The 21897-nt window shown below is 49.6% G+C and overlaps 1 protein-coding gene across 1 annotated transcript in view; it reads left to right on the top strand.

Annotated features, from left to right (window-relative positions):
- The window catches only part of Steap3 (STEAP3 metalloreductase), a 37204-nt gene extending 19798 nt beyond the window's left edge, over window positions 1–17406 (top strand). Inside the window, 4 exon segments of the mRNA XM_046456869.2 lie at window positions 2083–2610; window positions 9156–9317; window positions 14588–14836; window positions 14838–17406. Of these exon segments, the coding sequence (XP_046312825.1) occupies window positions 2083–2610; window positions 9156–9317; window positions 14588–14836; window positions 14838–14981 (1083 nt within the window). The 3' untranslated portion in view covers window positions 14982–17406.
- The last annotated feature ends 4491 nt before the right edge of the window (window positions 17407–21897 follow it).

The raw sequence follows: 21897 nt of genomic DNA, 5'->3' as shown, positions 1-21897 counted from the left end.
CAAGCTTTATATGCACCTTGTCTTAGCCAGTCTTGCACATCACTGCCAAATTCCATTGTCCAGCCAGGAAACTGAGGCTTAGAGATGCTGATGATCTTATTTCAAAGCATATAGCTGATGAAGGATTTGAATCCTAGTCATATGGGTCTGAAACCTATTGTGTTGCTCAGCCTTTTGTCACTGTGACAAAATACCTGAGATAAATCAGCTTAAAAGAGGAAAGATGTATTTTGGCTGATGGTGTCAGAAGTTTCAGTTCACAATCAACTGGCTCCATTGCTCTGGGCCAATGGTAAGTCAGGATATGTTGGCCAGGAAGGCATGGTAGAGAAAAGCTGCTCACTTCATGGTGACTAGTCAAAAAGAGACAGAAAGGCTGGAACAAAATATACCCTTCAGGGATACACTGTCAGCTATTTACTCCCTCCTAGAGTTTCTGCCACCTCCCAACAGTGCCACCAGCTGGGGACCAAGCCTTCAACAGGCCTTTGGAGGAGTTTTTTGTTTTTTAAAGAGAGAGAGAGAGAGAATTTTAATATTTATTTTTTAATTTTTTCAGCGGACACAACATCTTTGTTGTGGTGCTGAGGATCGAACCCGGGCCACATGCATGCCAGGCGAGTGCGCTACCGCTTGAGCCACATCCCCAGCCCTGAAGGAGTTCTAGATCCAAATCAGAGCACCCATGTTCTTTCTCTTATGGTGACTGGTTTCCTAGGGGATGAGGAGAAAAGGGTGGTGACTTTTTAGTATTTGGAGCCAAACAGGAGAGACTTTGCCTGCAGAACTGGAGTCAGGAAGAAAAAAAAGAACACATTTCCATACCAGGCCCTGAGAAGACAGGCGGGTCCCACACTTTATCAGGTTTATGCCAAGGACTTCTAAGAACTGAGAAAGTTTCTTAGGACAATCAGCAGCAGGTTTGGTGAGGGGAAATAGATCTCTGGAGAATAGTCAGAGCTGTGTGCATCTCTTGGCAGGAGGAGCTCCTACCCAGACAAGGTGGGTTTTAATGCCAAAAAGGTCACCTGCACCTTCATGGGGGAGAGGGCCAGACTCCACACCTGTGGGAGAATACCCACCACTGAGTCCAGCCGGGTGCCAGGCTCTGTGAGACAGTCCAGAGAAACTGGCCAGCCTGACTGTAGGTCTGAGTACACTCTGCATGGCAGAACTCCTGCAGTGGGTGAGAGTGGGGTGCAGGGTCTGGAGGGACCGGAGCAAGCGAGCTAGCTGGAGAAGACTGAAGTGGGCTTTGACCTGGACCTGCCTCATATTAGCAGAGAGGGCTTTTGAGGCTGAGGGGCCAACCTGAAAAGTCAAAAAGGCAAGGAAAAAAAAATGCTCTCGGGCCTCAGTATCTTCGTCTGAAAAATGGGGACAGTTGTACCTACCTGCAGGCTTGTGGCAAGGCCGAGGATCATGTGAATAAAGGCAGCACAGACTAAGTGCTCAGTTAGTGAACCACAGTGACCCCAGGAGTGCCTGGAGATCCAAGGACACTAGGGTGCATTCAGTGGACGCTCATAAGAAACAGCTGGGCCAGGGGCAGAGAAGGGAGGCAGGGCTGGCATGGGAAAGGCCTCATGGGTGGGCTGAGGTCCCTGTGGAACCAAGGGACATCATCAAAGGGCACACTTCCATACTGAGGGATGGAGCTTGCAGCCAGGGGTACACATTCAGGCCCGTGTCTGGACCTTGTCACTGAGTAACTCCAAGGCAGGCTGCAGTCATGAAAGCCATTCTTCCTGGGGACCAGGGAAGCTACCTAGGTGGGCATTTGGCCTGTGGCTATTGATATCCCTGAGCTGGGCAGGACGCTCACTTGCAGTTTCCCTCCTTGAGTGGTGGACCTTGCTGTGCATGCTGGGCTTGAGCCCGGGAGGCCACAGGGGGCCCTGAGAAGACCCCTGGCCTGGGAGTCAGCCACCTTATGCTGACTGTTGATTGACCACTCATTTGGACGAGCCCTCTGTGCCTTATTTTTCTCAGCTGACAGGAGTTTGGCCCAGGTGGTCACTGAGATCCTGCCCACTCCTATAGCCTGTGACCACATATAATTGTCTTCTTTCCTCCTCACAGGTGCCCATCTGTAGTGACCAGCCAGAAGCCAAACGTACCATCTCAGAGATGGTGCACGCCATGGGCTTCATGCCTGTGGACATGGGATCCCTGGCATCAGCCCGGGAGGTAGAGGCCATGCCCTTGCGCCTCCTCCCAAGCTGGAAGGTGCCCACCCTCCTGGCCCTGGGGCTCTTTGTCTGCTTCTATGCCTACAACTTCGTCCGCGACGTGCTGCACCCCTATGTGCAAAAGGGCAAGAACAAGTTCTACAAGCTGCCCGTGTCTGTGGTCAACACCACGCTGCCCTGTGTGGCCTACGTGCTCTTGTCCCTGGTCTACCTGCCTGGCGTGCTGGCAGCCGCTCTGCAGCTGCGACGAGGCACCAAATACCGCCGCTTCCCCGACTGGTTGGACCACTGGCTGCAGCACCGCAAGCAGATTGGGCTGCTCAGCTTCTACTGCGCGGCTCTGCACGCCGTCTACAGCTTCTGCCTGCCTCTGCTGCGCTCCTCCCGCTACGAGCTGGTCAACCTGGCTGTCGAGCAGGTATCAGCCCCACACCCTCCCTTTCCCGCCCCTTGGCCTGCACTGTCTGTCCAGCACTGTCTGTGTACCTGGTGCTGCTGGGCCAGTGGCTGCCTGCAGATCCTGCTCCTTGGGTGGTGCCCACGTCCAGCTGCCCATGACTTTGAGTGTCAGGGTGCATTCAGTGGAAGCTCACAAGAAACATGTCCCTCAGGCATGCTTGAGGGACAGCTGAGAGGCCTGGGAGGCTGGAGCCAGGGGCCAGGTGGTGCGCAGGCCTGAAAGATGGAAGCCAGATCCCAGGGCCTTGAAGGTCAAGGAAGGGCTTGGCCCTTGGAGCTTGAGAGGAGCAGGGAGCCAGTGCAGGGTCCAGTGACTCAGTCTTGCTGGTGATCTGCCTGATGCTTCACTGCTAGAAGTGGAGGTGGTGGCAGCAGGATGGAGCGGCACAGGGCCAGGAAGGGACCGGAGGCGGATTGGGAAGCAGGAGCGCACAGAATCGCAGATGGAATGGGCTTGGGGTCGCCGGCTACAGGGCAAGGATGTCTCGGGGGATTTTGGTCTGAGCACCTGGAAGGATTCAGCTGCCATCAGCTAAGTTGCGGTGGCCTTCTGGAGTAAGTGTTTCTGGTTTGTGGCTTTTTTTAATTTTGGGGGGCTGGGATTTTTATTCATTTGGAAAAGCCATATGGTGTTCCTTTGCCAGCAGCAGCCCTGGGAAAGGGGGGGCCTTTGGGCCGAGCCAGGTGGAACAGAGGCGGTGTCAGCTGGCAGCCGGACTCCCAGAAACAGGCCCGTGGCGCTCAAGCCCCACTCTGTCGACTCCAGCTCCTGAACCCCACCTCCAGGCCCCCCACCCCTGGGCCGGCTGGTTCGAGGGTCCCTCCCACTCCAGGATGGGTCTCGCGGCAGGGCTGGCCCAGGTGCTGTGAGACGCTTCTCCTCCACCCCTGGTCCAGCCTGGGTGGGCCTGCAGCTCCTGACCCCGCTCTGGATGCCGTGACCCTCCCCAGACACGCCCAGCACATGGCCTCAAAGGATGGGGACCCAGGGGACAGGCAAGAGAGGCTGGCACCTGCCAAGGAACCACAGACCTCAGCCCCTGCTCCTCTCGGGGCTCCTGCTCTCTTGCTGGCAGCCTCTCAGGGGCCCTTGTCTTCCCCACCCACAGACACCTGGCACCATCGCCTCTGTGGGCTCAGTCTCTCCTAAGGGACAGGAAGAACCCCAGACTTCAGGCAGAGAAGCGCGAGGCCTGCTAGAAATGAGAGGCAAGGAAAAAAAAAATAATAGTCACGAACCCTTAAAAAAGAGCTTGTTGTGTTCCGGGTACCATTCTAAGAGTGTTACAGACATACCCACTGTGAATTCATTTAATCCCTGTCTTATCTCTGTAAGGCAAGTACTGTACTAACCTTATTTTATAGATGAGGAAAACTCAAGCACAGAGAGGTTGAGTAACTGGACTAAAGTCACAAAGCCAATAAGGAGCAAAGCTAAGATTCAGACTTAGCCATTCTACTCCAGATCAACGCTGTACCCATGGTGCTTTTTCCTGGGAAAACAGCCAAATTAGCAGTAGAGTATATGATCTCAGAACTGGGTCATTCATTCCTCCACTCATTCACTGAGCACCTACTCTGCTAGGCCCTGGGGAGGAGGGGGCTACAGAAAAAAGTAAGATTGACCTTAGCAGGTGTCGCGTGCAGGCCTGAAGGCCAAGCCCTGGATTCTTACCCTCCAGTGTCTTGACTTTGAGCAAATCCCAGGCCCTCTTTTGCCCTGTGTGGTGGTGTGTAGATCAAGGTCTCTCCTACTCTAATGTTGATGCTCTTAGATTTTTTTTCCCCTTGATACTGGGGATTGAACCCCAGGGGTGTTCTACCACTCAGCTACAGCCCCAGTCCTTTTTATTTTGTATGTTGAGACAGGGTCTCTAAGTGGCCCAGTCTGGCCTTGAACTTGCTGCTTCAGCCATCCGCGTAGCTGGGATTACAGGTGTGAGCCATGGCACCAGCGGGCAGATACTTTCTTACTTCTAAAGAGCTGTTCCTCTCCACAGGAGGTTCTGTGGGGCTCTTGGGAGGACTGTGCTGCCCAGGACGGGGCAGACCCTGAGAGTGGAAGAACCTGAGCCCTGTGTTTGGGGAACGGGAAGCCCTCTCCTCTGAGTAGCAGGTGTTTCAGGCCTTTCTCTAAATTCCTCTTTTTTTTTTTCTCCCCAGTACCACCACCACCCCTTTTTAAAAATTTTGATACAGGGCCTTGACAAGGCTGGCCTTGAACTTGCAATCCCCCTGCCTCCCCCTCCTAAATTGGGATTACTGTTGTGACCACAGTGCCCTATGCCTTTCTCTAAATGCTCTACCTGGCCAAGGCTCTCCTTGATGTCATGTTAACCAATTTTGCTTTGATGCCAATACCAGGGCACAGAGGGGCACAGACAAGGTAATTTTCCCGATATTCCAAAGCCATCTAGGGCTGCAGGCTCTGTGGAGGTTGCCAGGCAACCATCACTCTGCAGGATGGGATGGCATCAAAGGCTGGCCATGCAAAGGGGCTTCAACTTGTTCCACAAAGTTCTCAAGGTAGAACCGGACTAAGGGGCTATGTCTGGGGGCGTGGTCAGAGGGCAGCTGTGTCTGGGGGCGTGGTCAGAGGGCAGCTGTGTCTGGGGGCATGGTCAGAAGGCTGCTGGGGTTGACATGAAGCAGCCCAGAGCAGGGAGTCGCTTAACCTGGAGGTGCTTAATTAAACCTGTTGAATGCTCCAGGTCCTGCACGTGGGCACCTGAGCCTGTTATGCATCCAGTCCCCCAGAGCAGGCCTCCCTGGTGGCACGTGCCTCAAGTGTAGCTTCCCCTGCCTGCCATTGGCCGCCTCCCCATAGCACCTCACTAGTGCTGCTCTGCACCCCAGGGCCCACTGTGCTCTTTAGGTGAAGGAACACATTAGCCTGGGCGCGAGAAACTCCTTCTGGGTTTCCTGGAAGCCCCTGAGTCTGCAGATTTGGAAGCACAGATCCCAGGTGTCGAGCAGACCTTTGAGACCATGTGTGTTGACCATATTATGAGCAGCATCGACTAATATTTGAAGAGTGCTTTCTGACTTGCTTGTGCTGTTCTCTAGAGATACATTTCAAAATCAAAATAAAAAATCAAGATCAGTGTTCAACCCGCCCACTGTTTCCCTAGGCCCCTTGCTCCAAATCTGATCTTCATATGAGTATCAGAGAACAGTCTAAACCTCTCCTCTGGCCACATCACTGCTGCAAGGTGACTCCCCATGTCTTTGGGATAAGGGTAGACTGTTCACAGTGGAGCCACACCCCCCCCTCCAGCCTCCTCTACCCCGCTTCTGTGACACATCACACTTGGGCCCTGTATTGTCCTCTAAATGGGCAGAACTCATCTCCCTTGACCTAGAATACCTGCCCTGGGACACCTTCACAGTGTGGCAAACTCCTATTCCTCCTTCAAAACCCTACCTCTTTTAAGCTCTGCCAGCTTTTCCCCCTGTTTCCCCATACCCACCTGCTGTGTTTGGTACATTCTTCTGTTATTTTGTTATTTTTCTAAAACAATTCATCATACAGTTCATCACCTTCCACACCTGGAGGGCCAAGATTCCTAACAGAGTCCCCATGCACATTCACTGAGTGACCCTGAAAATGAAAATGGCCACAAAGCCAATGCCAGCCATCTCCTAAGAGGAGCACGTAGAGCTCAGACAGAATTCTTTTTTTTTTTGGTACTGGGGATTGAACCCAGGGTGCTAACCACTGAGCAACATCCCCAGCCTTTTTTTCTTTTTTTTTTTGTATTTTATTTAGAGACAGAATCTTGCTAAGTTGCTGAGTCTGGCTTTGAACTCTTGATCCTCCCTCCCGCCTGAGCCTCCAGATCTGCTGGGATTACAGGTGTGTGTCACCGCGCCTGGCTAAGTGCTCATTTAATTGCTCAACTGCCACTAAAGAACCAGAGCCCCAGCCATTTGTTATATCCAGCATCTCCTACGTACCAGTCACATGCTACTCATTTCACACACACCATCCACTTAGTCCTTGGGTGACAGCCAGAGACACAGTGGTGCTCCTAGCAAGGAAGGCACTGCCCACGGTCTCATGACTGTCCCCAAGACAGAGTTGGCATCTGAGTCCAGATCTATGGAGCTGTGATGCTTCGACTCCACTGCCCTGGCTGCCCCTTTCCCTCCCTACTCCTCCTCTGATGTGGAGCCTCCTCCGGCCGTGGGCATCACCCTCTCCCCACCACCGCCCACCACGGGGCCTTGGAGAAGGGACACCGCTGCAGCCTCACTGGGCCTCCTGGCCCTGCATCCTACAGCATCCAATCCACACCCAGAAGAGAAAGAAAATCCCACGACTGAGTCCCTCTCTGGCTGGTGACCGCTCTCCTTGGTACCCTCAGAGTAACCATAGCAGTAAAAATACCCCTCTGTAGTCGCCTCTTCTGACTACCAAGAGCCCACACGGAGGTCCCAGTTGCAGGACTATAGTCCTTTGTAGGAGGATTCCTAGGGGAGCAGAGAGCCATCAGGCCTGGGCAGCACTGGGACCTTGGAGGTCACATATGTATTTCACAGGCTGTCAGGGTGACCAAGACGCAGGTCCTTGGCCGTCCACTGCTCCCTTGCCCCACCTCTCCCTTGCCAGCATCGCCACAGAATGGAAACATCCAAAGGAAAATAACAAGACATTTTGCAAGCCGGCGTGGTATATGTGTGCAGTCCTCCAAACCCTGACTTATGACATTAACTGCTAGGTCTTACCAAGACACAGGAAGGAGTGACTAATGAAGTGGAGTTGACGAACAAGCAGCTTGCCACGTGGAGATGACTTATTTGGGAGCATGGTTAACACTGCCAGGAGTGACTCAGTCCCCTTGGGCACTGCTGTGGAGGGGACCTGTGCCCTTCGTGTGGTCCTAGCTGCAACCTACTAGCTAATGCTGCCCTAGCGGTTTCTGACACATGAGGAAATCCATAGTTTCAGACATGACCTCATCCGTGTCTCTCAGGTAGAGAAATTGAGGCCCAAGGCACTTTTCCAGAGTCACGACTAGTGGTCAGGACAAGAAGCAGGGTCTCCAGGTCCTTTCATGGCTTAAAGACATGGGGGTGCAGCTCAGTGGTGGAGTGCTTGCCTAGCATGTGCGAAGCCCTGGGTTCCATCCCAACAGCATGGGGGGGTGGGGGAAGAAGAAGCAGAAAGCAACAAAAAGCAATACCTCCAACATGAGCCATCTCCCCCTAATATCCTTAAATAACATAGAGCCCATAATTTTTTTTTCTCAGTTTCTTTAAACTTCCCCTCAATAAGCCTTTCAGCTGTTTTAACTGAGCCCCTGGATTCATTTTTAATATTTTATCTGGTAACTAGGCTTACATTATTTTTTCTTTCTTTTTTTTTCGTAGTTGAAGTAGTTTCTCAAAAAATAAACCTATGTGAGTCATTCTGTTTTAAGAGGCAGGGACCAGCCTACTGAAGAAGAGTCACATTTTCTGTCACACTTACTGCTGCTTGTTCTGCTGGGAGATAAAAGTAACGAGCATCTCTTGGGGCTTCTCAGAAAACACACTGACTTCCAGGAACTCGGCTACCTGGGCGGGCTGGGAGATGATGATCCCTAATGGAAGGACCTTGACACAAGGTCTTCCTCTTGAGTATGCTCTGCCTCTGGTTGTCACCAGGCTAGGAGTGGGCTCATCTGCAGGGGTGGTCCACGTGGGCAGAGGAGGGGGAATCTTCAGGTTTGCAGAGAGTCTCCCGTGTATGAATCCCTGGAGCTTAGTAAGGATCATAGAGCTCTGTGAAAGCAGGTATCCCTGCTGTCTGCAGCCCAGGGCTCAGCACATAGTAGGTACTTCCTAAGTGGTTGCTAAATGGTTTGGCAAATGGATTTCAGTCTCTGTTGCCTGGCAACAGTTGGACCAAAGTTATGTGCCTCAGGCAGAAATGAACGAGTAGGTGGGAAGATGGGGACTTGAGTCAGGAAATGTTGGGGGGTCAATAACTCTGTGTGTCTGTGTGTCCTGAGGGGTGAGCCAGAGGCAGACTGTGGGGACCAGGGAGAACAAGGGTCCAGCGGGAGATGGGCTGAGAGAGGAGGCAGCCTGCAGAGGTGCCAGCCCACCTGGCTGGGGGGATGCTGGAAGAGCCCCTCTTGCTGTCCTGTGATGTAGGGATTGAAAATCCGTGTGATACAGTTTTGCTCAAAGTGTCTTTCTTGTTGATCTCTCTGGCTCCTTGCTCTTGGCTGGTTGGCTGCTCCCAGACAGATATGTGTAAGACTCTGGGAACCCGTGACCTGGGGAAAGTGACTTGACCTCTGTGCCTCCATCTGTAGAATGGGTTAATAGTGATCTCCATCTCAGGGCATGATTGTGCGAATGCCTGAGAAGCACTTAGAACACAATCGGGCACTTGGTGGGTGTCAGGTGGGGGTAGGGGCGGTAGCAGCTCCTGTTCTTTAGCACACGCTCCCACACTTCCCAGAGCACCAGCCTTTGCCTCTGTGTTCATGGTTTTCCTTCCGTCCATGTCAGGTAGCCAACAAGAGCCACCTCTGGGTGGAGGAGGAAGTCTGGCGAATGGAGATATACGTCTCCCTGGGAGTGCTGGCCCTCGGCACGCTGTCCCTGCTGGCCGTCACCTCTCTGCCGTCCATCGCAAACTCGCTCAACTGGAGGGAGTTCAGCTTTGTACAGGTAAAGTAGTGATTTCTCTACCAGGGAGCCTCAGCGGCCCTGCCCACCTGTCCCCAGCAAGAACCTTCCTTCCACCCAGTCAGATGCCAGGGCCTTCCTACCCTGGGGACCCTCCTGGCCTCCTGACAATAGGACTGCCAAAGACAAGCTCACCTTTAGACATCAGGGGAAGCCAAGCAGAGGAATGCAAAAAAATTTTGAGAACAGCACACAGAATCCCAGATCGAGCATTCTCAGCTTCTGCAGTTCTTGAACTGTCCAAACAAAAATTCTGTGCCCTATAGTCATGGGACATTTTGCAGGTCTAGATGTGAATCACTGAAGCCAGCCTACCACACCGCCCCCATGCCCCAACCTGGCACTCTGGTTCCTTTTAAGCCTTGGATGCATGCAGGGCAGGTGGGGAGGTGAGCTTTGGGGTCACTGTACGTAAGGGATGAGTCACGGCATCTCCAAAGGACACCATTCCTGGGAAAATCCAGAGAAAAGGAGGTCTTAGGGGTGGGGTATTGCTCAGTGGTAGCGTGCTTGCCTCGCACACATACCCCCAGCACCACCAGAAAAAGAAAAAAAGAAGAAGAAGATCTGTCATCCAATAAATTTGAGAAATGCTTCCCCCTAAGAGACTCATAGCACTCTTTGGCACATCAAAGATTCCAACAATGTGTACCATATACAACCTGTTAACTAGACTGATGTGACGTTTAGCGCCACCCCTGCCCTGTTTTTCAGGTGACAGCTCTCAAAGCTATCAGCCCCCTTCAGAACATGCTCTGGGAAATGCTGCCAGAGGCAGAAGGGTTTTTGTACATGGACTGAGCACTTGCTGTATGCAGGACATCACGCTAGGATGAGGTAGGGAGCAGGCAGGCAGAGCCTGGTTCCAATGATAATGGAGACAACTGAGATGGGGACCCTTCTGACATTCCTCGGGCATCTCCCACCATTCCCCACACAGAGCACATGGTCAGTGTTGGTGGATTAGCCTATCCCCTCCATGGATGGGCGCTGACTAATGCTGGATCCTGCCTTTGTATTGTATCAGGGCAGAGAACAGCAATGTTATCCACCCCCACTGTCAGCAAAAAAGTCTGTTGAGTATCTTCCCTGAGCAGTGAGGACTCAGGGACAGTGACAGTGTGTTGCTTTTATGTAATTGCGATTAATTATTTGTGACTGGGGATCCTTAGAGTACCTTAGAACAAAACGGTTGTGGTTGTTTTGTAAAGCGTTGTCTGTGAATCTCCAGGGCTCTGCTCGTCTCACAAGTCCTGGAGGAGTGCTCAGGCTGACACATGCTAGCCAAGAGGGCGGAGGGAAGGGAATTTGACTGATCTGCCACTAATCCCCGTGTGTCTCACACTCAAATCTAGGATTTGCCTGTTCCCGCCTAGAGTATCCTGGGTACATGGCTTGTCCACAATTAAAACAGACCACAGGTTGCTCCTCTCACCAGAAAGTGGCTCCCTTAAGCAGCCACAGATTACATGCCCTGGCTCTGGCTGCCAGAGAAAGCCTATGGATTTGATTTTGTTAGCAAAAGCTGACTGAGACCCCAATAGCTGCACCCTGCTTTACATATTGAAGAGTCAAAATAAAAATATGAAAGTCCTTCTGCCACTGCAGGAGCTGGGGATGGGGGTCATATGGGTAGGAAGGCAGGATTTTGTTTGTGGAAACAAAATATCCTCACTCTGTCCACAAAACCCAGGCGCTGTGTCTCCCAAGAAAGCTGACATGCAAGATGCCCTGGACCCAGGAAGCCTGGCTTCCAGCTCCACCGCCTGTATCCCCACTCTGAGCAGATCATGTCCCACCACCTGAGCCCCTGAGCTAGGACTACAGTCGTGCACCACTATGATGGCTCCTGACCATCCACTTCTGATTGGAGGTTGCAAGAGAGAGGCCAAGAGGCTTCAACCCTGGGTATCCAAGCAGTTCAAGTCGGAGTTTGCCAACCATGGTAGACATTTTGAGTGGGTCATGCAATCCATTCAGTGGGTTGCCCCCTGCATTTTCTAAATGAAATAGAATAAAATGACAAAGGAAACATTGAGGGCTTGCATGGTGTAAGGATAGATGTTTTCAGCTATATTGACTCAGGAACTACATACATGTTGTCTCCTGTGCAGTGATGTAAAATGCCTTTCTTACTGGCAAGCCACCATTAGAAAGGTTTGAAGACACAGAGCACTCCTGGAGAATAGAGATGCCCAAACTTGCCCCTGACCTGTGAACTCATACTGAGGGATGACTTGGAAGTCTGGGTGACCCCTAGGTGCATGTGCTGCAGTGTGTGGCGCCCCCTGGTGGTTGGAACACAGGAGGCGGAAACACTGATCTGGGGTCAGTGCCAAGACCCTCCCCTGCCCTGCACCATCAGACAAGTTTCTCAGACTCTTGGAGATTCTGCTCCCTGGTGTGGTGCCTGAGTTCACTCATGTGGTCATTGGGAATATGTGAGCCCAGTACATGTCAACTAAGGACCCATGCACTCCATAATAACTGGATGATTTTTTTGGAGGGTTACTGGAATTTGAACCCAGGGACACTCTACCACTGGGCTACACCCCCAGCTCTTTTTATTTTATATTTTGAGGCAGAGTTGCTAAGTTGCCTAGACTGACCTTCAATTTGTGATCTTCCTGCCTCAGTTTCCTGAGTTGCTAGGATTATAGGCATGCACCGCCATGTGTGGCTGGCTAAATGAATGATTTTTTTTTTTAGCAAAGTTGCAAACCAAATCTTGTCAAGTTAGTGTGGCCAGTGAGGTGCTACCCAGATTCTATTTCCCCCACTCCCATGCACCTTCACACAGCTGCCAGGGCTTCAAAACCACCTGTGGTCTCAATGGGCTGACCCCTGGGTCTATAATATTGTGTTTATCTAAAAGCCATTGGGATAGTGCAACTCATATTTTCATTTGTCCTTTTGTTTCCAAGGCTGTTTTCAAAGTTTTAATTTGGGGCTGTGTTTCTTTGGGCGGTTTCGTTATTTTGGTGTGGGTTTCGGCTGCATTAAAGGATTCCAATTCAGTCAGCTAAACATCATTAGACTGCAAAATTCCCAGGTTGGAGCAGCTCACCTGCATAGAAAAACTAGGGTTCAGCTCTTAGCACCTCAGTTCTGCCCCAGAGTTTGAGGAGCTTCCTGTGACCTTGTTCACTCCAGCCACTCGCCTGAAATAATGACAGAGAACAGCCTGACCCCCGCTTGATGAGCGATTGTCCAGAGCCCCTTCATGCTGCAGTAATTGAGCACCAGCAGGAGCCACCGAGGACCTGGCTGTTTCTTTTTTACTAACAAGCTTCCACAAAATAAAAATGGCCCTGGCTTGGGGGGTTATTAATTGCCCTGTGACAATCCCTCCCCTTTGTTGGGTTTCCTTTGGCCATTCTGGGATTATTAAATTGCTCCCAAGGAGAGAAAGTTTTAGGGACAGAAACTCGCTGGAATCATCTGGGCTTTCCACCAGGATTGGGAAGTCAAGTGGCCCTTGGTTATTGGCTGACCTTTGGCTCTTGTCCCTTGCTCTGAACTCTTTGCCCGAGGCTAGTGCTTCCTGGTACCTGCATCCTGGGACTTGGGATGACACACCATGAGAATGTATGAACAGGAGGAGCTGGCTGCCTCTGGTGGGCTTGGGGGCTGCTGTCCCAGTGCAAGACCTCATCCCTCCCTCTCCAGATTAGAGATTGGGGATGGTGGCCCATATGTGTCAGGCTCTGGAGTATAGGGTATGTCACCCAAGGGAGATGCTAATGCTAGGCCTGGGCAGCTTCTTGTTGCTGCCCCATCTAGAGGAAAGCACAACACAGCACACAGGCACTGAAAGGCCCTCAGGGGGGTCTTTGTCTAAGGAACAGATAGGTCCAAGTCCTCCCCTGTCAGACTTTCTGGGCACAGGGACCCATGTGGACTTTTCAACCTCAAGTTAGAAAGATGTGGGTGATGTGAGTTTCCAGAATTAGTGCTTTAGTCCTGGCTGCACGTTAGCATCATCTGCTGAACTCTGGAAAACAACAGATGCCTGAGCCTTGCCCCAAACCAATTTAATCTAAATTCCCGGCGGGGGGGGCGCACGGAGCTCGGGCACTAATGTCCCCCCCACCTCACCCCCAAATCTCCAGGTGATTTTAATGTGCAGCGGAAGTTTGAAACCAGTTTCAGACTGGTCAGCTCAGGGATAAAAGACACTTTCCAGCCATCTCTGCAACTCTGGTGCCTCCACAGAAAACAGGGGCAGGAAGGACCTCCCATTGGAACTGGGTCAGTGTCTGTGGGAACTAGCACCTGGGAAGAATCTGCACCTTCCCTGTGTGGTCCAGGGAATGCTGGCATGCAAAAGAGGCCGAAGTTATAGGAATCAGCCCTTCCTGGGCATGTGTTGCACCTGGCAGTGACCCACAAAAGCCCACCTGTGGCTCAAGGGGTGGAGCCCTGATATAAGAAGGCCATTTCCAATTGGAGCTGGAATGGTCTTACCTCCCTGTGGTAAGACCATTTTGGTGTGGGTTTCGGCTGCATTAAAGGATTCCAACTCAGTCAGCTAAACATCATTACACTGCAAAATTCCCAAATTGGAGCAGCTCACCTGCATAGAAAAACTAGGGTTCAGCTCTTGGCAGGCCAAGGGAAAGGTTAGGGGGTTCCACCTGGGGTGCTGATAACTCAGCATGGCAGGAGGTGAAAGACCAGCCTGCACTGAGTGCATCTGTCTGGTGTTTGAGGCTTTCTGTATAGTGCCAGGTCACCTTCAGACCACAGGTCCCTAGGAACCCCCTTAACTGTTGGTGCCACATCCACATACCATCTATAAATTATTTACTTTGTGTTTCTCTTTAAGCCAACTCAAAATCAATTTCATTTTTTTATCCAGCCTTAACTTAAGCCAACTAGTTGTGAAATTATGATTTCAGTATGCTGGCGGACACTTATTACTCTTCATTAAAATATACACAAAACTACTAAAATGTTTTTCAGTTCCTTTGAACATAATTCCATCTAAAATTGTCTGGCAGCTGTCAGAAGCACAGGTAACAGTTGGGGGGGGGGGAATCATTGTTATCTTATTGAATCTGCATTAATCAACCCTTATATCCCTTCAACACAGAAGTCTTATTTTTCTGCTAGTGACATGTCAGAGAGTTTAGATGTGCTGAGTGGTTGGGCTGGGACTGGAAACCACAGCCTTGAGTTCTACAGCCCCTCCCCGGGGACCAGGCACAGGGTCCTCCAAAGGCCCTCATTCCTGCCTTTTGCTCCCGCAGTCCACGCTGGGCTTCGTGGCCCTGGTGCTGACCACGCTGCACACACTCACCTACGGCTGGACCCGCGCCTTCGAGGAGAACCGCTACAAGTTCTACCTGCCGCCCACCTTCACACTCACGCTGCTGGTCCCCTGCGTCATCATCCTGGCCAAAGGCCTCTTCCTCCTCCCCTGTTTCAGCCGAAGACTTGCCAAGATCCGCAGGGGCTGGGAGAAGGATGGCGCCATCAAGTTTGTGCTACCCACAGACCACATCCTGGTGGAGAAGACGAGCCACGTGTGAGGTGCCTGCTTCAGCTCCAGAGGTGCGGGCGGGTCGGCAGCCTGAGCCCTGTTCGGGTTTTCTTTTCTGGATGGAGCAATGTGGAGTGTCCACGCACAAAGCGGTGGTTTGAGGTTGGAATTCCTGGGACGCAACTGTGTGCAGTAATATTCAGAATGACACACGTGTGCGCGTCATAGATGTACGTGTATTTTACATATCTAACAGGACTTCCCATTATATTTACTTAGCTTAAAAAAAAAAATTGGGTCCCTGAGATTTCAACTTGTAGCTAAAAGCAAGTGCCAGATGTTAAATAGCAAGATCATGCTATTGTGACCTTTGCGGAGATATACCCACTTTTTGTACAGAAGAGGCTTTGGCCTTGGTGAGTACCGGCCTTTATCCTCTACCCTAGTCCCCCTTCAGCTCTCCCAAGGCTCATGCGGAGCTGAGACTCATAAGCGGCAGGGAGACAACAGCTCTACCTGCAACCTAAGGGCACCTGGAGATGAGGAGATGTCAGTGGGCAGGGGTTGTGGTCCCTTCTCTTCTCCCCTGGTCAGTGGTGGGAAGGGTGGGAGCCAAATTAAGGTCCACCCATTTGGCGTAGGGTGGGGGTTGCTTTGGGGCTGAAGCTGCTGCACCTGGTTCTCACTGAGCCAGGGAGATTTTTTTCCCCCTTGAAAGTTGGGAGTCACCAGGAGCCTGCAAATGGATCCTCCTGTGAGGGTGTGAAGGCACTTCTTTGTGGAGCCATTAATGAACTGTCTTCCGAGCAACTGTAATTGCTTTCTCTCCATTAAGTAGGTGGTGACCGTTCTTTAAACCACTGTGCCTTCTCACCTTTTCATTGTTACTCTGAATGTCTCCCTGGAAGGCTTAGAGTAGACCCTTTACAGATCAGTCGGTAGGAAGGGGACACACACCTGCTTACTGAGTATCATGGCTGAGCCTCTTCTTGGACCTGCCTTCAAGGCTGAAGGACTGTCTTCATTAAGTTGGCTCTGTGGAAAAATAATGGGGCACCTTCACACGTCCTCCATTGAGAGGCAGAGAAACTGCCTTCCTTCCCAGCACCCTGAAAATCACAGTGGCTCCTGGTTCCCCCTCATGGGGTACAGTAGTCTCCTCTTATCCACGGTTTCATGGTCCTTATTTTCAGTTCTCCATGGTTAACTGCAGTCTGAAAATATGAATACTTGTCTTGACTTTTAATAGAGAGACCACACATTTTTTTACAGTATGTTTTTATTTCTGTCCATCTCTTCCTGTGCCTAATTTATTAATTAAACCTTATCACAGGAATGTATGCATATGAAAGAATGTTCATATAGAGTCCATACCATCCGAGGTTTCAGGCATCCACTGGGGGTTGGGATGTCCTATAAGTATCCCTGAGGATAAGAGGGGACTACTGTATCATGTTTCAGAACAGCTAAGAGGGACTTTTCCATTAAAGTTACCACTCTAAAACACTGCTGCCCCAAAGCACAAGAGGCCAGACCACAGCCGGGGTCACAGAACATCTGTCCCCTAGTCCCATGCCACCCATCACTGATTCAGTCTAAAACTGGTTTGCTCTCTATTGATAAACAGCTGTTTTCTGTTGAGTCTCCCCTACGGCCCTGCCTCCCCCGGTTAGAATGATCAGCCACCAAAAAGTCATCTCTGAACCCAAAGATCACAGAGGGCTCCCGGACCAGGAGGCATGTTTTGACGAAGCCAAGAGAGTAGGGCCTTCAGAGGCCAACAGAGTGTGTGAGATGCCCCTGCCAGCCCCCAGAGGCTTCACGTACTAATGTCTACAGACTGCATTAGGGTCCTTAAGTGATAAGGAATAAAAACTCAGTGTAGGAGCCTCTCATTAGGCCTGTGGCTGCTGGAGGAGGGCTGTGTGTGTGTGTGGGGGGGGGGGGGTCTGTTTTCTAAGGTGCTTCCCCAGGCTGGAGGCAGAAGCGTGTCACATAAATTGGTCCTGATAGAGTGCCAGCAACGGCCTATGAGAGGTTCACCTGAAGGCGGATGAGCAGAGATTGGCATTTGCTTGGCACAGGGAGGGCCTGTGGTCTCCCTGCTAATAAGAAACAGGGAAAACACTGGCACATGAACCTCCCACGATCCCAGCCCCAGTGGGTGTCAGCCGTTCCTTCTCCATCGCTCCCTGGCTGGGGTGCTTCCTTACACCAAAGAGGATGACACCAAACAAAGTCCTTCAGAGCAGAAATGGTCCCAAGGTGGGTGACAGGAGGAAACAGGCGTCCTTGTCATCTGCCAACCAGACAATCAGCTAGTGAAGGGGCCCTGGGCTTGGCCCTGACCCGTATCTACTGCTGTTCCTCCCTACCTCACTAGGCAAGAGAGCCGGTCACTCCCTGCGGCCTGGGAAAGTCTATGTGCCTCGGTACAAAAGTGCCTCCACCCACGTGCTCTGGAAATCCTAAATGCTGTGGTCCGAGGTGGATGTTTAATGATTATGCCATTCAGCCTCTGTGTTTTGTTTTTACTGTATAGAGCTTGTCTTAAGCAACATAAATAAATATCTAACCTTCCAAGAATTTCAGGCTTTACTTTCTGGTGTGTGGACCATGTGTGAGCTGGTCCAGTCATGGACTTAACGAGCCTTCTGAATGGAGCTGGCTATCAGTCAGACAGTGCCCAAGGGCTGGGGGCTATCGGGATGAACACAGAATGTTAGAGCCAGCCACTGAGGAAGGGCAGACAGAGAGACCCACAGGGATGGACCGGTGGGAAATGGATTAAGATCTAGGTGACAAAGTCTGAGTTAGGCCAGCTGGACAGCAAAGGGAGGGCTCTGGGAGTGGTCTGAAGGCCCAGGCCCTGAGTGCGGGTTAGAACAGTGGTGCTTCTTGCATGATAACATGCCTGTAAGTCGCATGAGAATTTGGTTCAAATGCAACTTCTCATGCCTGGTGTGAGGTGAGTCCTGAGATTGCGCATAGCTGATAAGCTCCCTGGTGACACAGGTGGTGTCAATCCTTGGACACTCTGAGGAAGAAGAGCTTGGTTGGCTTCCTTTGCTTCTGCTGTCTACAGCACATACACATCTCTCTGCACCGTTAACCTGCCCCGTGATCCTGTGGGCCCTGGCCACATGTGCCTGTGCACACCGCTATCCTGTTCCCACAAAAGCAGAGGGAGAAAACACCCCACCCCTGGAGCCACCATCTTGCACTTTTGAACGACATGCACTACATCCCCTGGGTGCCCTGGGCCCATCAGAACAGAGGTCCTCTCTTCGGAGACCACCCACTTGTCACTCAGGCCTTTCTGTGGAAGTCACTAGATAGTCTTATTGTAGACAGAGGAAAAGAAGAAACCCACAGGCAGAAGACTGTCTTATAGCTAAAACACATTTCCAACCACAACCAAAAAATGGTTTCTCCATCTTGAGTCCATGGTATGTGCTATCTACAGAAAGAGCCATGTCCGGAGAATAACTTCACTTAAAAAATGTTTAAGGTGAAAGCAATCTCATGCTTGGGGCTTTGCTCTTCTACTCTCTGTCCCCCCACCCTTAATGTTGGGAGAGTGATGTTGGCTAAGAAGTAGTAAGATCTGTGGGAAGTACCCACGACTCAGAGAGCTCACACAAGAACTAAGGAATGGCCACAATGCTCCCGTCAGTTGGAAAGGGAGGTACCGTTGGGCTATTGGGCAAGTGGAAACTTTTCCTAGAACAATGGAGTTGGCCCTTGGGAATGCAGCTTTCTGGTCTTGGGTTGCTTCCCTGGTCTCTGTATTAAGAGTAAGTTGTTACCACCAAAGCAGAAATTCTCAGTCCCAACAGACCAGCCCTGGCCTTTTCTAACAAACATTGAAAATCCCTGCTTACTCAGCTGGAGTGAGTAATATAACTTACAGAAATAATATAACTTAGCTGTACATACAATTTTTAATCCAAAGGTCTAAAATATAAGCTAGGAATAAAGTTGATTTAAAATATGCCTTTAAAATAGTAATAGCAACTATCATATGGAGCAATAATCTTACAGTAAGTTGATTTTAAGATAAATACAGTGATATTCAACTAAACATCGTTGATCAACCTAGAGGAAGAAAGTTAGGTTTTGGGGGGCATGCCCTTAAAGAATACTATTAAGATCTTGGCCCCTTCCAGTCACCCCCATCCCTCCCCCCCGTTTCCTGGCTGCCATGAGGTGAACAGCCCTCTCTGCCACTATGATGTACTATGTTAGCATAGGCCCAAAAGCAATAGAGTCAACTGACCATGGACTGAAACCATGAGCCAAAATAAATTTTCCTCCTTATAAATGAATTATCTCAGGTATTTTGTCACAGTGACAGAAAGCTAATAACCCTTTTGCTCTACAACTGAAATTTTAAGATAAAGGCTAAAGAAATGTGTGTATGTGTGTGTGTGTGTGTGTGTTGAAAGTTATGAAGAAGTCAAATAGAGCAAAACCTAATCAATGTCATCTGGGTTTGGAAATACGAAACTTAATGGTACAGATTTCAATAGATCATTGGGGGTAAACTTCCAGATTGGAAATAAGTAATAAGAAGCAAAGACATGAAGACAGGAATTCTGGACACCTCTCTTGAAACTTGGCTGGAAAGAAGGGGAAAGAGAAAGGATGGTAATAGGAAAGAGGGGAGTTGAAGGAGGGTTGGTTATGCTTTCCATGGTTCTAACCTGAACACATTTTAAATATGTCTGGAACATTCGATGAACAGGAGTGGTTGAAGACATGATAGACAGAGACAAAGAATGAGAGAACATCAAAGTCCTAGAGGCCACCGGAAAGGCTGAGAGCCAGAGCACAGGTGACGTGTATGTTATGTGGCAGGTGGGGGCGTCGACAGCTTGTCCTTTAAAACTAGGAAAGGAGGAGGAAAGGGGAGGTGTCAATGGGGGAAGGGACTGACTTTGACTATGGCAGTTCCCTTCCAATGACATCTTTATCCTTTATGGAAAAATAAACAATGCATCTGCTGAGACTGACAGGGAAAGAAGGCTGGGCTTCAAGGGTTAAAGATAATTGTTGGAGAAAGTGAAAAGGGAGTTGGTAAGAGACACATAGTAGGGTTTTAAAAAAACTTGATTATAGGTTTCGTTCATTTTTCTTTTTTGTTGTTGTGTTGGTTTGGTTTTTTGGTTTTATGTTTTGGGGTTTTTGTTTTTTGGTCTAAAGAGAAATGCATCTAATTGTGTTTCCTGGGAAGTGTGCAAAATGGATTTTGTTCAGTTAAATTGTTTTCTCCCACAAATTACCATAATTCCAGAGAGTTTATTTTTTCTGGGTTTAGTCTCTAATAGTTACTCAAAAACACTTTGGCTGTGTTTTTGTTTTCCTAGTTCAGAAGTGAACAATCACAAATGGACCCTTTGATGCACTAAGCAACCCAATCCTCCACTGCCAGCCCTCCCGTGAAGTCAGCCATCAACCCCGTGTTCACTGAGTGTTCATATTATTTATGGGACCAGAAATCTACTTTATTTCTATAATTCCCATCCTGTGCAGAACCTACTCTTGAAAATTTAATTTTAGTCACTGGTGAAAACTTTTCCCTGCCCAAAGAACTCATTAGGGCTTCCACTTTCTGAAGGGTCCCCCTGTTGCAAAACAGCTATAGTTTCTGAACAAAAGACATATTTAGAAAGCGCTGCTGAACTCTCAGGAGGTAAGAGAAATCACCAGGGCAGAAAGCAAACGGGAACACACAGATAAACAAACAAGACAAAGCTCTCTTTGGCTCATGGCAGGAGCAAATTCAAGTCCTTTCTGGTGAAAAACAACCTGGGTTCATGCCAACTAAAGAGGAACTTGGCATCTATGATCAACAAACCGTTGGTGAGAATCCACAGAAACCACCACCGGGGACTTCAAAGGAGAATTGTCAAATTGAAAATGATGATATATTAAATATCTAAAGAACTAGAGTCTTGAAAAATAAGTATCGATAAGACACTATGAAGAACCAGGCATGATGAAAAATAAAACCTTCAGAAATGAAGAATTGTTGGAAACAACCCAAATTTGTTGACTGGAAGAAATTAGTGCATTCAAAAATGGAGCTGAATCCGGGCACAGTAGTGCTCACCCATAATCCTAGTGGCTTGGGAGGCTGAGGCAGGACGAGTTCAAAGCCAGCCTCAGCAACAGCAAGGTGCTAAGCAACGCAGTGAGACCCTGTCTCTAAATAAAATACAAAATGGGTCTGGGGATGTGGCTCAGTGGCTGAGTGCCCCTGAGTTCAATCCCCGGTATCACCCCTCCCCACCCCCACAAAATGGAGCTGAATAAACGACTCAGAATACAAAAAAGGACAAATATATTGAAAATATAAAAAGAAAGTTAAAAGAAAGAGCTATTAAAATGAAATAGTCTAACATAATCATAACTGGAGTTCCAAAAGAAAGAATAGGGATACAGGCAAACTTTAAAGAGACAGAAACTTAGGATTTTTTAAAGCCAACAAAAGACTGGATTCAAAAACGTAGAAAACACAACATATACCACAAGGTGGAAAAGTGAATTTAAAAGTAAAGCCACACTTAGACATACTGAAAAGCTCTTAGAGGCAGCCAGCGAATTAATGAGATTGCCTGGTGCAGTGGTGCACGCCTGTAATCCCAGCTGCTCTGGAGGCTGAGGCAGGAGGATTATAAGTTTGAGGCCATCCTGTGCAATTTAGTGAGATCCTGTCTCAAAATAAAAAATAAAAAGGGCTGGGGATGTGGCTCAGAAGAGCACCCCTGGGTTCAATCTCTGTACTGCAAAGAAAATAAAATCACTATTTCAAATAGTTGAGGATGCAGCCAGAATCTACTTAGAAGGAAATCAGTAGGCTTGCTAGGAATCAAGGCACAAAGAATCCAACCCACAGAATGTAAATAGAAAGATATACTAAATATAAGAGCAGAAATTAGTGACATAGGAAACAAAGATAGAGAAGATGGCAAAGTCACAGGTTGGATTTTAGATAACTGATGGATGACTCTTTGACAAAACTGATCAAGAAAATAAAAGAGAGAAGAGGCTCAAATAAATAATTTTAGGTAT

Source organism: Marmota monax, unplaced genomic scaffold (assembly GCF_021218885.2).
Source record: "Marmota monax isolate L192 unplaced genomic scaffold, Marmota_monax_Labrador192_F-V1.1 WCK01_AAM20220418_F8-fsc00121, whole genome shotgun sequence".
Classification (NCBI taxonomy): Eukaryota; Metazoa; Chordata; class Mammalia; order Rodentia; family Sciuridae; genus Marmota; species Marmota monax.
Note: the sequence above shows the minus strand (reverse complement) of the source record. Positions and strands in the feature narration are given on the sequence as shown.